At 37.3% G+C, this 14929-nt stretch overlaps 1 protein-coding gene across 7 annotated transcripts in view; it reads right to left on the bottom strand.

Moving 5' to 3' along the window:
* Positions 1-2634: 2634 nt before the first annotated feature.
* The window catches only part of PIKFYVE (phosphoinositide kinase, FYVE-type zinc finger containing), a 79664-nt gene continuing 67369 nt past the window's right edge, over positions 2635-14929 (bottom strand). For all 7 annotated transcript variants that reach the window (XM_046018679.1, XM_046018677.1, XM_046018678.1 and 4 more), the window contains 8 exons: positions 12923-13087; positions 11359-11418; positions 10529-10705; positions 9596-9699; positions 8783-8911; positions 7935-8196; positions 7458-7532; positions 2635-6740 (listed from right to left, as the gene is read on the bottom strand). In XM_046018679.1, coding sequence (XP_045874635.1) covers positions 6625-6740; positions 7458-7532; positions 7935-8196; positions 8783-8911; positions 9596-9699; positions 10529-10705; positions 11359-11418; positions 12923-13087 — 1088 coding nt within the window. In that variant the 3' untranslated portion in view covers positions 2635-6624. The remainder of the gene's footprint in view (positions 6741-7457; positions 7533-7934; positions 8197-8782; positions 8912-9595; positions 9700-10528; positions 10706-11358; positions 11419-12922; positions 13088-14929) is intronic.

Below are 14929 nucleotides of genomic sequence, written 5' to 3'. Positions count from 1 at the left end.
CCAAGAGGCAAGGATGCTTCAACATATGAAAATCAATGTAATACACCACATTAACAGAATGAAGGATAAAAACCACTTAACCATTTCAATCGATGCAGAAAAAGCATCTGACAATACTGCACACACTTTCACGATACAAACACTCAACAAACTAAAAATAGACCACTACATCAACATAATACAGGTCATATATGAAAAGTCCACAGCTAGCATCACTGAAAGCTTTTCCTCCAAGGTCAGGAACAAAGCAAGGATCCCCACCTCGACATTTACATCCAAAATAACATTGAAGCCCCAGCCAGAGCAATTAGGCAAGAAAGTGAAATAAAAGGCATGGAAATTAAAAAAGGAAGAATAAAAAGATCTGTTTGTGAATGACATCATCTTACACAAAAAAAAAAACCTTAAAAAGTATGTATACCCCAAAAAAATCATAATAATAATAAAATAAATTTAGTAAAATTACAGGATAGAAAATCAACACAAAAATCAGTGGTGTTTCTCAAGATGGGATCGGGAGGGAGACAAACCATAAGAGACTCTTTTTTTTTTTTAAGATTTTATTTATTTATTTGACAGACAGAGATCACAAGCAGGCAGAGAGGTAGGCAGAGACAGAGAGGAGGAAGCAGGCTCCCCACTGAGCAGAGAGCCCGATGCGGGGCTCAATCCCAGAACCCTGGGACCATGACCTGAACTGGGGCTCAATCCCAGAACCCTGGGACCATGACCTGAACCGAAGGCAGAGGCTTTAATCCACTGAGCCACCCAGGCGCCCCAAGAGACTCTTAATCTCACAAAACAGAGGGTTGCGGGGGGGGGGGGGGGGGGGGGTAGGGAAAGGGTGGTGGGGTTATGGACAATGGGGAAGGTATGTGCTATGGTGAGTGCTGTGAAGTGTAAACCTGGTGATTCACAGACCTGTATCTCTGGGGCCAATAATACATTATATGTTAATTCAAAAATCAGTTGTGTTTCTATATACTAACAATGAATACTCTGAAAAGGCAATTAAGAAAACAAGTCCATTTACAATATCAAAAAGAATAAAATACTAGGAATAAACCCAACCAAAAGGTGAAGGACTTGTACTCTGAAATCTATAAAACATTAGTCAAAGAAATTAAAGGCAGCACAAAAGTAGAAAGACATCCTGTGATCATGAATTAAAAGAGTTAATATTAAGATGTCCATATTACTCAACGCAATCTGCACAATCCCTATCAAAATGTCAATGGCTGGGGCGCCTGGGTGGCTCAGTGGGTTAAAGCCTCTGCCTTCGGCTCAGGTCATGATCCCAGGATCCTGGGATCGAGTCCCACATCGGGCTCTCTGCCTACTTGTGATCTCTCTCTCTGTCAAATAAACAAATAAAATCTTAAAAAAAAAAAAAAAGTCAATGGCTTTTTTTTTTTTTTTTTTGCAGAAATACGAAAATTCATCCTAAAACGCATTTGGAATCTCAAGAGACCTCAAACAGCCAAAACAATTTTGAAAAAGAAAAACAAAGGTGGAGACCTCACACTTATTTCAAAACATACTACAAAACCTACAGGAATCAAACACTGTGATACTGGCATAAAGACAGACACATAAATAAATGGGACTCAGGAATAAACCCTTGCTTATATGCTCAAATGATCCCTGATAAGGGTGCCAAGACTACTTATGGGGGAAAGATGGTCTCTTCAAATGGTATTAGCAAACTGGATAACCACATGCAAAAGAGTAAAGTTAGACCTTATTTTATGACATATAAAAAAGTTACCTCAAAATGGGATAAAGCCCTAAAACTGTAAAACTGTAAGAAAGAGAAAGCTCCAACACATTGGGTTTGGCAATGATTTATTGCGTATAACATCAAAAGTACAAGCAAAGGGAGACAAATGGACTATGCCAAAATTAAAAACTTCTGTGCACCAAAGGACACAATCAACAGAATGAAAAGGCAGGCTACGGAATGAGAGAAAACACTAACAAACCATACATCTGATAAGGGGTTAACATCCAGAATATACAAGGACTCCTACAATGCAACAACAAAAAAAGTCAAAAAGTCACATTGACATGGCCAAAGGACTTGAACAGACATTTCTCCAAATATACGAATGATAAACATGCATATGAAAATATGCTCAACATCACTCATCATGAGAGAAATGCAAATCAAAACCACAATGAGATATTACCTCACGCTCATTACAATGGCCACCATCAAAATGAGTAACCAAGTGTTGGAAAGGACATGGAGAAATTGGTACCCTGTGTACTACTGTTGAGAGGATTGGGAAATGGTACAGCTGCTAGAGAAAATCGTATGGAGAGTCCTCAAAACATTAAAAAAAAAAAAAATAGAACTACCATAGGATCCAGCAATCCCACCTCTCTGTATTTATCCAAAAGAATTTTTTCAAAGGATCTTCGAAGTACATTTGCACTTCCATGTTCATTATGCACAGTAGCCAAGAGGTGGAAGCAATTCAAATATCCACTGATAATGAATAAAGAAAATGTGGTACATACATACAATGGAGTATCATTCAACCTAGAAAATCTTTTTTTTTTTTTTAATTTTATTTATTTGTCAGAGAGAGGGAGGGAGAGAGCACAAGTAGGGGGAACGGCAGGCAGAGGGAGAAGCGGGCTCCCCACTAAGCAGGGAGCCTGAAGCAGGACTCAAACCCAAGACCCTGGGATCATGACCTGAGCTGAATGATTGGTTACCAGAGAGCAGGGTGAACAGGAAAAATGGCTCAATGGGTATAGTTTCAGGTTTGCAAGATGAAAACCTTCCAGGGATATAACGTGCAATGTGAATATAGTTAACTCTACCAAATTATATACTTAAAAATGGTTAAGATGATACATTTGGGATGGTTTTAGCCACAATTTTTAAACTTAGGTTATAAATATTAGTTTTGTTAAGCACGGAGTCAGGAAATGTATGAGAAAAGGATTTCCACCACAGGACACTTCCAGGTAGGTGGAACAGAGAACTGGGTGCCTGGCCCCCCGCACAAGCACCACCCCACCATCGCAGTGGCTCTCATGGCCCCAGGGGAGCGCAGGCGCACTGAAGGGGACCAGGTTCCCCGAAGGGGAGCAGCTGCAGGTTACAGCATAGCCAGGTCCACTTCGGGTAGACTCCTCTGAACAGTCTGGGAACCAATTGATAGCTTAGAGAGCCTGCCATCAAGGCGAATCAGCCATTCCCAGCTGAGAAAGGGCAGTACCTTCTTGAGTGTCCCACCAGGAAAGCAGAAACACGTGAAGAAAAGGAAGGCAGAAAGGGTGACCATGATTGACAGACGCAAACACACAGACTTAAGACCCTCTTTTCTGGGACTTCAGAAGGCCATTTACTAGTGAAAGACAAATCTTCTTGTGGGGAAACAAAGGGCAAGAGAACAAACAGAAGGCAACACTTCAAGGCCAGGGATGGGGGAGAGGGGCGAGGCTTAGGCACCAAATTCCATCTCCGCTTGCTAATTCAAGCTGATTCAAAATGAAGTGAAGCTGATTCTCGGTTTAAGTCTTCTTTATTTACAGTATAAGTCTCCAAAAGGTCAAGGCAGTTTTATCTCTTAAATAACATGTCAATCATATAAAACAGCTAGAACCAAAGTAGAGAAATATATACAATATAATACATTAAGTATTTTCAATATTGTTAATTGAATTCTTCGTATTAAATTAAAAGAGAATATTATGATTTACAATGTCACTTCTCTAGTTAAAATCAAACCTGTCAAAAGACATAATGTACATTTTTTACAAAACCAGCACAGCAGCATTAATAAAACTGCTCATGATTGTAATTTTTGTTTTCTATAATACACTGCACCTGTGTTACAAAAACAAATAAACAAAAAGGCATTGCACTAGATGGTTTGAATACTGTCTAAGTCAGTATGTTAATACTTGAGGAACAATGAATGGCCTGACCTGTTTCACCACCAGGCTCATTCACAAGTTTCCATTCTGCTAGCTAAATAAACTTTCTGCGGGTAGATGACTCTTCCTTGGCCAAATGCTAATCGGTAAAATGCCAAGGAGACACTGATGCCACCAAAACCAACACAAACCTATTTACAATACCCAAGAAAAGCCAAAGCTAGAAAACCACTCATGGCTGGATCAAGAAAAAAATTATAAGCAGCATTTTGTAGGAAATTTTGAATGTCTACAAATTGAAATTATTCAACAAACTACAAAAGGGCTTGCAATAGCCGATTCCCCTTATTTTTCTCAGACTTGGGTAAGAAAATCTTTTTAATTTTTCCATAAAGTGTTGATGGCATCAAAACCCTTCATATTTATAAATAAGATGTCTATACAATGCAACACGTTCACAGAGTTTTCTTGTGCTACTATCCATTTTTTTCAGGATTTGTATTTTATTCTAAGGAAGAAAGTAGTAAGATTTCTTCCTCAGTCTTAACTTTTCAACATCAATATTCTCCAAACCGCAGAAGGGAACTCAAGGGACGTGAGTGGTCATTCAATGCCTAACACCAAGAAGCACAACACTGAAAGCCCCTTATATACACATACGGTAGCGGCCTCCACAAAAGCAGCGGGGGGGTGAGGATATATAGTTCTACCACTCACAAATTTACTTCCCTTTCATTAAGACATTTTAAAAGGACAGATCACCCTTGCAAGGTAGCAAGTATTGCTTGGGATCATATTATACTGGAATTTTTTTAGCCTCAAAATTATCTAAGAGGCAACAGTGCTTAAAAAAATAGGTCTTCAAATCATGGGTAGGGAAAACGAAATCAACATCACACACACTACGTCAGGAATTATTCCAGGGGAGGATCCCAGCTCCACATATTTGGTATTGAGACCAAAACAAAGAAACCACCTGACTACAGCAAAGGAAAGCTACCTTCTCCTGGGGAGTGCATGAATGAGGGTGCAGGAAATGGACAAATAACCCTAAGTATCCTGACTGAAAAAAAGAACAGAGACAAATCAGTGTTTGCAATCAAAAGGAGATGCAAAATCCATTGTTCCGGACTGGAGGAGTTACATTCCATCCACCTGTTTCACTTCTACAGGAGCCCATCCTTTTCTCGTCTGCAATATCAAAATTAAAACCACTAGTGTTCTGTGAGTTTCAAAAGGCACACCACGTTTATTTAAAAAGTGCTTAAAATTAGTCCTAAGTCCTTGGTCAACTTGTTAACTAGTTCAAAACAAACCACGTATCCAATAAGCACCAAACACCAAACTAATGCTTTCCTTCTCTAAAGCAAACTTTCCAAAATGTTCCTATTTCACATACTTACAGTCTCTGTAACTGGAATGTACCCAGATTTTTCTTATTTTGTGAAAGTTACAATAGAAATGTGCTATTAGAGGAAGCCTGAAAAGAGAACTTTATAAAACTTTATAAATCCCCAAATTACCCTTGTTAGGGAGAGCAGCCACGAGGAAGTATTTGTCGTTCTGTTATTTCCTCAAAGTTAGTTTAGTACTATATTGGATCACTTCTAAACAAACAAAAACTCTATTAAACAAGAAGTTCCTTACTACAAATATTTCATCTCTTAACATTTCTCAATAATCAGAACTGGCCTAGAAACTAGTGCAGAAAGTTAAGAAACAGATGTCCACACTAGAAACCTCTTAGTTTTACAGATGTCATTTAAATCGCTATTTATATTGAAAAAGACACTTTACCTTTACAGAAAACAAGCAAGTGTTTATGTCTCACCAAATATCTTGGGTAAGGCCTAATTTATTTTTTCCATTAAAAAAAGAAATCCTCAGTAATTCTCCCTTTGGGAAGTTAGTCACAATAGACCGATTTACTGTTTCCCTGAAAGTGGAGGAAAACCTAGAATATGAGCATGTGTGGGTTAAGTGCAGTTGAACATATTAATTGCACAAAAGTTATAAACAAGCTTAAAAAACAGCTCCAAAAGAAGGCTTACAGTTAATGGCTAGAGTCTCCTGTCACCCGCAGAGAAGACAGAACTTAAAACACAGCAAGCACACTCAAAAACAAGGCAAGGTAAGAACACAACAGGATTCCCAATTGAAGTCAAATGCCCCAATAAAACAAGAACAGACTGGGTCCATTTTTTTCACTGGCCATTAAGAGAGTAATTCAGAATTTTTTAAAGGTTTCAGAAAATCTGATAATAGACAACATTATACTTTTATGTAAGAAACACAAAACAAATTCACCACCTCTACAAATGCTAAGTAAAGAGTATATCAAATGAGATGCTGGGAAAGCCAAAATCTAGGAAGCATTATTTTCTTAACAGGTCTGTTAACAAAACCAATACCCCATTTTTTCACCCTTATCTCCTCACCTCTGACCATACATTCATCTTTAGCCCTTTGAAATGTGTATTTTAGCTTAAGTGCAAAAATGTTCATGCAACTTCCCAGCATAAGACAGCTCATTTGTAGTTATCAAAAACCAAAGTGCAAATCCATGGTGTTTTAACCCTTCAGTTATAGACAGCCCACACGACCACAGAATGGGAAGGCCTTGGCATATAGTGGTGAATGTGATGAAGAAATAAAACATGTAGCTTATTTTTGGTCCTTTGCTCCAGGCCCCTTTCATTCACAGTCCATTTCAAAATCATGTGCTCCCTCTCAGCAGTTCAGACCTAAACCTGTCCAGTGGTCTGGAACCATCAGGAAATATTTGTCCATCGCTTCACAAAATCTAGTCCTGTACAACTCCGGAGAGACCACAGTTGGCATTTTACCTAAGATTATAAAAGAGCAAAGAGAAAAAGCTGTTACAGAGCTGACTTGAACAGCTATGTTCTTTCAGGACAACTGCCGTAAAGACACACACACACACATAACAATCTCAGAAAGGAGGTAGGGGTGTCCACTGTGCCACATAACAGGGCCTTTCTGGTAGGGGTTTCCATTTTAAAGACTAGTTCCCCGGGGCACCTGGGTGGCACAGTCAGTCAGTCAGTTAAGTGTCCGACTCTTGATTTCGGCTCAGGTAAGGATCTCAGGGTCGTGACAACAAGCCCAGAGTCAGGTTCTGCACTGAGCCTGCTCGAGATTCTCTCTCCATTTCCCTCTACCCCATTCCCCTTCCCCACCTTCTACCTGATAAATAAGAGACCAGCTCTTGTCTAGAGATGAGAGATGTGTGAAAGCACAAGTAGAGCCAGCAAGACTCAGAGAACTTAGAAGATTTCAGCTGTTAGTTAAAAACAACCCCTTATTCAGAATATCTAGCTTTTTCGGGGGGTAACTTTTCATTCTGGCATTTTAACACAACTTTAAAACCAATTATTTTCCCACCTATGCAAGTCCCTTTATTATTTGATCATTTTGGCAATGATAAAATCAGAGATAACCACTGATTTTTTTTAGGATTTAAAAAAGTACCCATTTCTTAAATGTTAACTGATAAGGAAGACATGAGACTAATTTAAAGAATAAGCAAAACTTCCGCTCACCTTGTCCTCCTAAAATTCCTGTTGATTTCACAACCATCTCAAGCTTTTTGTCCCATGTAAATGTTCGAATATAATCTGTTACAGGAGGCAAGGTTAGCAGTACAGCTATGTTAGTAAATATAAGAAGATAATAACAACAGTAATCACTACTACTTCTACAATGTTTACTGAATGCTAACAATATTGCCAGGCACTGTCCCAAGGGTTTTTTCCATATTAATTCTTTTAATCCTCTAATAACTTCAGAGGGCTTCCTTTATGAGTAACTTTTGAATACAGATATTTTTGGTAAAGATAATGAAATGAAAATGAGACACCGAATAGAAGGTAACTAAAATTTAAAAGCTACTGTTGAATTTTCAAATGAAAGTTGGTGAAAATATTTAATAAGCTATGACTAACCCAATTTCAGTATAATCCTCAAATTTACTCCGGCTTCAATCATAAACTGTAAGTAACTTATGCTCACTGACTTACCTATAATTCCGACGACCAGTTCGTTGCTAGTATCATCTCGTCCAACCAGCAAAGAGTAGTCTATAATGAGGTGGCTAGAAAGAAAGTGGGAGTCACTACGGATCGAGGCTCTCAGCACAGCTTTGGAATGAGAACGGATATACAGAGGGTTGTCTCGAACCATCTTTAAGAGATTTTCATCCAGCAGGACCACATCACAACTCTCTTTCCCAGTATCAGTTTTTACATTTCTATTCCTAAGTGAACCTTTCAAATCAAAAACCTAGAAGAAAGAAAAATTTCTGTCATTTATGCATGAGTTGCATAATTAATTAATGTAATAAATTGGAAATGCAAAAAGATTCCTTGTTGCCTATACCATTACATAGATTTTTAAATTTAATTTTAAAACTTAATCATAACTTATATAATTGTATTAAACATATATTATATTAAATATATTACATATAAAATTATATATAAGGCATGCATTATAATTGTGTAAGAAATAAAACAGATGGTAATTCAACTCATCATTGAGAATTAACACCCAGGTATTCAGTTACTCAAACACTTGAAGAATAAACTAACCCACTTAATCAACTTTAAGATACATTAACAAATAACTCCAAAAATTTATCACTGGATCATAAAGCAGTTTAAAAGCCAGATGCAAACAGTCTTAGGAAACTTATAGTTTTGATATCAAAATTCCACATAATACTAAGGCAATGTAGAAGTTAAATTTGGCTACAAAGTCAGGTTTAATACTATCGAATAAGATGTTATTCTCTGATTCATTACACTCAGGAACCAGAAGTGCAAAAGGTTCCAGTAGCTAAATGGTTTGCACAGTTCAATATCCTTACCTGTGCCATCTTTCTCCCATAGAAAAGATTTTCCATGACAAGGAGATCTAACTTCTTCTCAGTGTTGTTCTGAGAATTCTTATAACCAATTCTGTAAACTCCAAGAATTTTGGCCAATGCAGTGGGCCTCTAAACAAGAAAATTTGTAATTTAATACCCATATCTGGATTACCCATGTAATATCCAAACAAGATTTTCTATTAATATGACCAAAGGACTTTGAAAGAAACTTAAACCCTTAAATCTCATAAGTAAAAACAGTAATGCTAATAAAAACATTAGATCCTTCATGTTCTCCCAAAGGATAATGCTTTATAATTTCTCAGTCACAAATTTTGTCATGACATATAATTTCCTCCCAAATATGCAATAAACCATAAATGGAAAAAAAAATCTAATGACTCCTTTATACACTTACTGGGAGGATCATTGCTAAACATCAAGTGGGCAAACCTGACAGGCACTGGCTTTCTTTCCACCTAAGGACCAACACATGCAGGTCTCAACAAATATTTCCAATTTCTGTCTCGACAAGATTACAAATTATAACGTGCAGCTATTTTCATCCAATCGTAATGTTTCTACACACACACACACACACATTAAATGCAACCTGCTGGAGATTTCTTGGCTCCTCACTGGCAAAGGTGGGAAAAAGAATATGAAATGATTGCATCTCTCACACCTCAATATCAAAACAGATCCGGACACATCCGGTTCCTATCTTAGCATGGAAAAAACTGCCACGAGGACTCTCAGGATATGAAAAAGTCCAGAAAATTCTAATTACGGACCAAGGTTTGGGATTTCTACCTTTTGTTGAACGGCATTTGTAATATAATTAAAGTAGTGCGGTGCAAAGTCGAGGAAAGACTGGACTTCCAGACGAGGCATCTGCTTCAAAATGAATCTATCATCTAAAAGGCAGAAGTGTCGTAGGTGTTTATTCAGTCACAATATTTCCTGAGGTAACCTATACTACATCATTCCAAATATCCCAAATGATGTCCCATCCCAATGACGTCCATCCCAAATGATGTGTTTGCTTCATAGCTTTAAGGGAGATTTTCTGACATCACAGAGAAAATTTTCATCAGAACATAGTTCCAAGTAATGGAGGGCTCAAAGAGTTCCTGAGGATTATACAGTCAAGACGCCTCTATCTTTGACAGTACCAGACCTGAATTCATAACTAGATAGTCTACTTTTTAAAACTATTAAGTAAAATTTTGTAGACTCTTTAACAATGCAGTAAGTCACAGTTATGAAAGCTCTTATCAAGCAACATTTTGCTTGATATTTGTTGCTGCATTTTCTCAGATAATTTTGTTTTCAGGGTATGGAGAAAAGAATGTGAAGTACAAATGGTCATCATCTTCTGTAAACTTTACAGGTGAAGAACTTGGCCCTCCTATTTTCAGGTTAAGTATTTGTATTTTTATCTTGTCTCATCAGCTCTGAGGAACCCTTTTGAGTCTTCTAGAAGTTCTCCATTACTATTTACATTTGTCGAAGTCGGGACCGGAGAGAGTTTAGTAAGGATCGGATCAACGTCTGTCTCTAACTGCACACCACATAACCTGTATATTCTTTTAAATACTGTTATTACATCGTCTCCAACAGAAAAACAGAAAACTTCGTTTGCCAGCAGACTATATACAACCTCAGTTCAAGGGATTCACAAATTATCTGAGGGGGAAAGATGGCTACTACTCAATTCGTGAGGGAGTGACTAAAAAGACTTACCCTCAGTTGCATAGAAGGCAGCTCCTGATTTGCCACCGCGGGCCTGCCAGGGCGACGAGTGGGAAAGAGAACGAATGAAATCATCTTCACTGCTGCCCAGAATCACTTCGCGCATCTTATGAAACTCTCCCGCATAGTACAGGCGACAGTAAAACTTGGCATTTGCATCAGAAAATTCTATGAACAGAAGTGTTTAAAAAAAGGAGGAGAGGGGAGGGCCTTTTGTGAATCAGAAATCTCTCTTCTGCCTTGCCCACTTCCCACGCCCAACAAATCTGACCATTTCATTTTCTCCAAGATACCACTTCTCATGTTAAGTTTACACCCCTATTTATCACAGTTCTGTTAAAATGATTCTCAGGGAAGACTGAAAAGCATCTAATGACCTTATAGAAAAATCAAACATAAAATAAGACCCATTTCTAATTTTATACTGGTCACTGTATATCAGTATATCAGTATACTTTACACCTTAAATTTTACCGTACTTATTATTCTGGATGATAAATTTCTGGCACCCAAACACACACACACAATTCTAGATACCTGGGCAAGGCTCTATGGCTTTAGATTACACAATAATTATTTAAACATTAGAAATTAAATCAAATTATACCTTATAAATTAAATTTTAATTTAATTTCTTTATATATTAAATAATGTTTATCTTATAAACTAAATCTAGATTAAGTAAAGCTTATGTCAGCACACAGACAATATACATTCCAAGAAACCGGATATTATCTAGTATAATGCTAGAAGCCTTAAATAACAGTTTTCTCAATTACAGTCCCTGTCCCCAAACTAACAGTATTTTATCTTATACTTACGAAGCTCCACATGAGGATTTATAAGTTGTTTCTTTTGTGTATCTCCTCCATCTACCTCATCTAAAAAGTTTAATATCATTAGTAAAGTCAAAGTTTTCAATGTGTTATCAGTTCATTTTGTCTTTTTCCCCTGACATAACAATAAAAATCAACAAGTCAACTCTTGTTATCCTGGTCAAGTCACTCCCAAGCAAGCATTATGTGTACAATCAAACTTGATAAACTATTACAAAAATATAAGTACCTTTTGAAAGAGCAATTTCCAGATTAAAAATAGAGAATTCTGGTTGAAGAATAATTTTTCTTATATCTGATTCCTCTGATAACAGTATACTCTCACTAAACTCTGCCTCTGAAACTAAAAATATACTATATGCTAACTGGTTTTAAATAAAAAGAAAAAAATACAGATTAAAAAAACAAAGTAATATATCAACACAGCTCTTTGATCAAGTTTCCATTACTTCTTTATCAGTTTCTGACTGTTTTCCCCGTGTGTGGAATAATGCTTCTCCAATAGCTTGAAATGCCTTCTTTGTCATTTTATATATTAGTATATGACAAACAAAAATACACTAGTGTCAAATAAATGACGAATAAGTGACAAATAAAATATACTAGTGTCTACTCCAGAGCTATTTTTTACACTTGATTTGTGCGGCAGGCCTACTGCTAGATGCACTCTAATGATCACGAACGTGGAATTATTTCAATAGCTAGAAGAAGTGATCCTCCATGTTTCACGTTTCTGAATTATTTTTCTCAAAGCACCAATGTCTTCCAAGGATTACAGCCCAACAGATGTCTATAGAATACTAAACAGATATCTTAATTACTAATGAAAATTTATTATGCTAACTTTTAGACTAATTCATGATCTAACCCAGGGGTTGCCAAACTCTTTTTGTAAAGAGCCAGATGGTAAGTATTTTATTTATTTATTTATTATAGTATCTATTTTATTATATTTTATTTTATTATTATGGTAAGTATTTAACTATTCAATTTATCGATAGGACACGAAAGCAGCCAATCAGTCAATGAATGGGCATGCATGTGTTCCAATACACTTTATTTACAAAACAGGTCAGCACAGTTTACTGATACGTGGTCTAAGCCCATATTCAAACACAATCAGGTAGATATATTTTTAAATATCAAAATGAAGGCAGACATCAATGCCCTCAACCCTACAGAGACTGGGAAAGAGGAAATGTCTGAGTGGGTAGTGGAATGAAAACATTTGAGTATGTAACTATGAGTTCCAAGGTGAGATCGATGTTTTACATGTTTAATGTCACTCTGTCCTCAGTAAACCATGGAAGACATTGCTTTTGCCACTTCACAGGTATGGCAACCAAGGATTTCTGATCCTCAGTAACACATTAAGTGATAGCAAAATATCTAAAGCCATGGACTCTACAAGTGCCATGCTTTTTCCACTCTGCCATTAGGAGGCATGAGAAAAGAGCGAACACCTTGGTTTCAGCAGTAAGAATTATCTATTCAAGGCTATAAAAACACAAGCAAGTAAAATAATCACATTTGATCTCCTTTCACACACCTTGAGGCTCAATGCCTTGACTCTCCATCCCCTCCTTGCCCGTCTGCCCAACCTGGTAGTAAGCACTATCTGCTCCACGTAAGGTCTCTCTCTTCTGGGAAGAGAGATCCGGGCTTTTCCCTGCTGTCCCTCGGAAGAAGGACAGCATTCCAGAAGCCTTTTTGGCTAAAAATAAAAGGTAATATATTAAGTACAGGTCACTGCAGGTGGAAAATATTTTCAATTCATTCTTTTGTTAGTAGTAACCATTATATAAGGGTAATAAATTTGAGTCACACTGATACTTTCATTTGCACAGCCTATCATTCCACATGTTTTATGGGGTCTGGGAATGGATTATTAGCCAAGCACTTTTATTATCAGAAATATAAAAGAAAAAGCAATGTCCAGATAACTGTATCAAAACGTGAGAAATTCTACAGAACATCTTTCCAAAATATCTTTACATGGCGGTCAGAATCTTTTTTCTTTTAAAGATGTATTTATTTATTTAAGAGAGAGAACACATGCATGCACCAATGCAGGGAGGGACAGAGGGAAAAAATCTCAAGCAGAATCCCCACCGAGCACAGAGCCCATAGCGGGGCTTGATCCCACAACCTGTGAGATCATGACCTGAGCTGAAACCAAGTGTTGGAAGCTTAACCAAGAGATCCACCCAGGCCCCTCAACAGTCATAATATCTTAAGCAACAAAATTCAAGACTAAATTCTTACATTATTACAACAGTTAATTAAACTAATACAGAGCAATACTATGATCTACAAGAACTCAGAGTTAAAAATAACATCTCTATATCATTTGTGTTCCTATATTTTAACACAGCAAAATCTAAGATGTTTTCAGCATTTTTCAGAAATTAGTATAAAATGGCCAAAAATATTACTAAAGCTTACTCTATACTCTCATTCTTAGTTTTGAGTTTAGTATACTTATATCATCTATGTATGATCTATGAGCTTAGCATATATGATTCTAATCTTGTACATTTACCATCTACAAAATCCACATAAAATATCACTCATAAAGAGCTTAGTTAGGATGGCAGACACCATGATGGCCTCCTTAATACCCAAGCCCATCTTGTTCCTGGATGAAAGAACTGCAATTCTGTTTGGGGCAGCAATGTGGAAAGCCCCAGAAAATGAATCACAATTTATAAAAGCAACAAGGGCAGTGCTAGTCACTACAATCCCAGTTTCCCTTGCAGAGAAGGGTGACCATGAGACTCAGTTCTAGTCAACGAGGGGAAAGGGGAAGCCTCTCTATTCCTATTAAAGGAAACAGCTGCAGCTTGTAGTTACCTCCCTTGTTTCAATTCCAAGTAGAGACATGAACTGGAACATTCTGATCATTAGGAAAACTTAAAGAGAATCATAAAGAAATCACTCCTCTCTTGTCATAACAATGCTGACTAGCTAAACCAATGCCAGCAACTGCCTACCTCTGGACATTGCTATTTTACAAAAATACACTGAGCCTCAGCCAGTCACTTGAGTTTTCTGTGATTTGTAGGGAGTACATTCCTGACAAAGCCAGAGAGCTGTGTTCAAATACCAACCTCCTGCTACCTCTATAATCTTGAGCAGGTTACTGAAGTCTTTTCTTTCTAAAAAATGGGGATATGTCAAATAACTCTTATGAGGTTATTGTGGGGATTAAAGGGCAGGACCTGTGAAAAATTCTTTTCACAATGCCAACAATACTGTGAAAACTTTTTTAGAAGTCTCAGAGCACGTGGGTGGCTCAGTCAGTTAAGCCTCTGCCTTCAGCTCAGGTCATGATCACAGGGTCCTGGGATTGAGTCCCGCATCAGGCTCCCTGCTCAGCAAGAAGCCTGCTTCTTCCTCTTATTCCACCCCTTCCCCGGCTCATGCTCTCTCTCCCAAATAAATAAATTCTTTTTCTTAAAAAGTCTCTCTCAGCTTGTATACTTTCAACTGAAAGCTCTAAAAAGGCAGATTCTGCTTCTTTTTGCATAGACCTATGAATTTCTAGAAGTTTCAA

This window comes from Meles meles, chromosome 9 (assembly GCF_922984935.1).
Source record: "Meles meles chromosome 9, mMelMel3.1 paternal haplotype, whole genome shotgun sequence".
Lineage (NCBI taxonomy): Eukaryota > Metazoa > Chordata > Mammalia > Carnivora > Mustelidae > Meles > Meles meles.
Note: the sequence above shows the minus strand (reverse complement) of the source record. Positions and strands in the feature narration are given on the sequence as shown.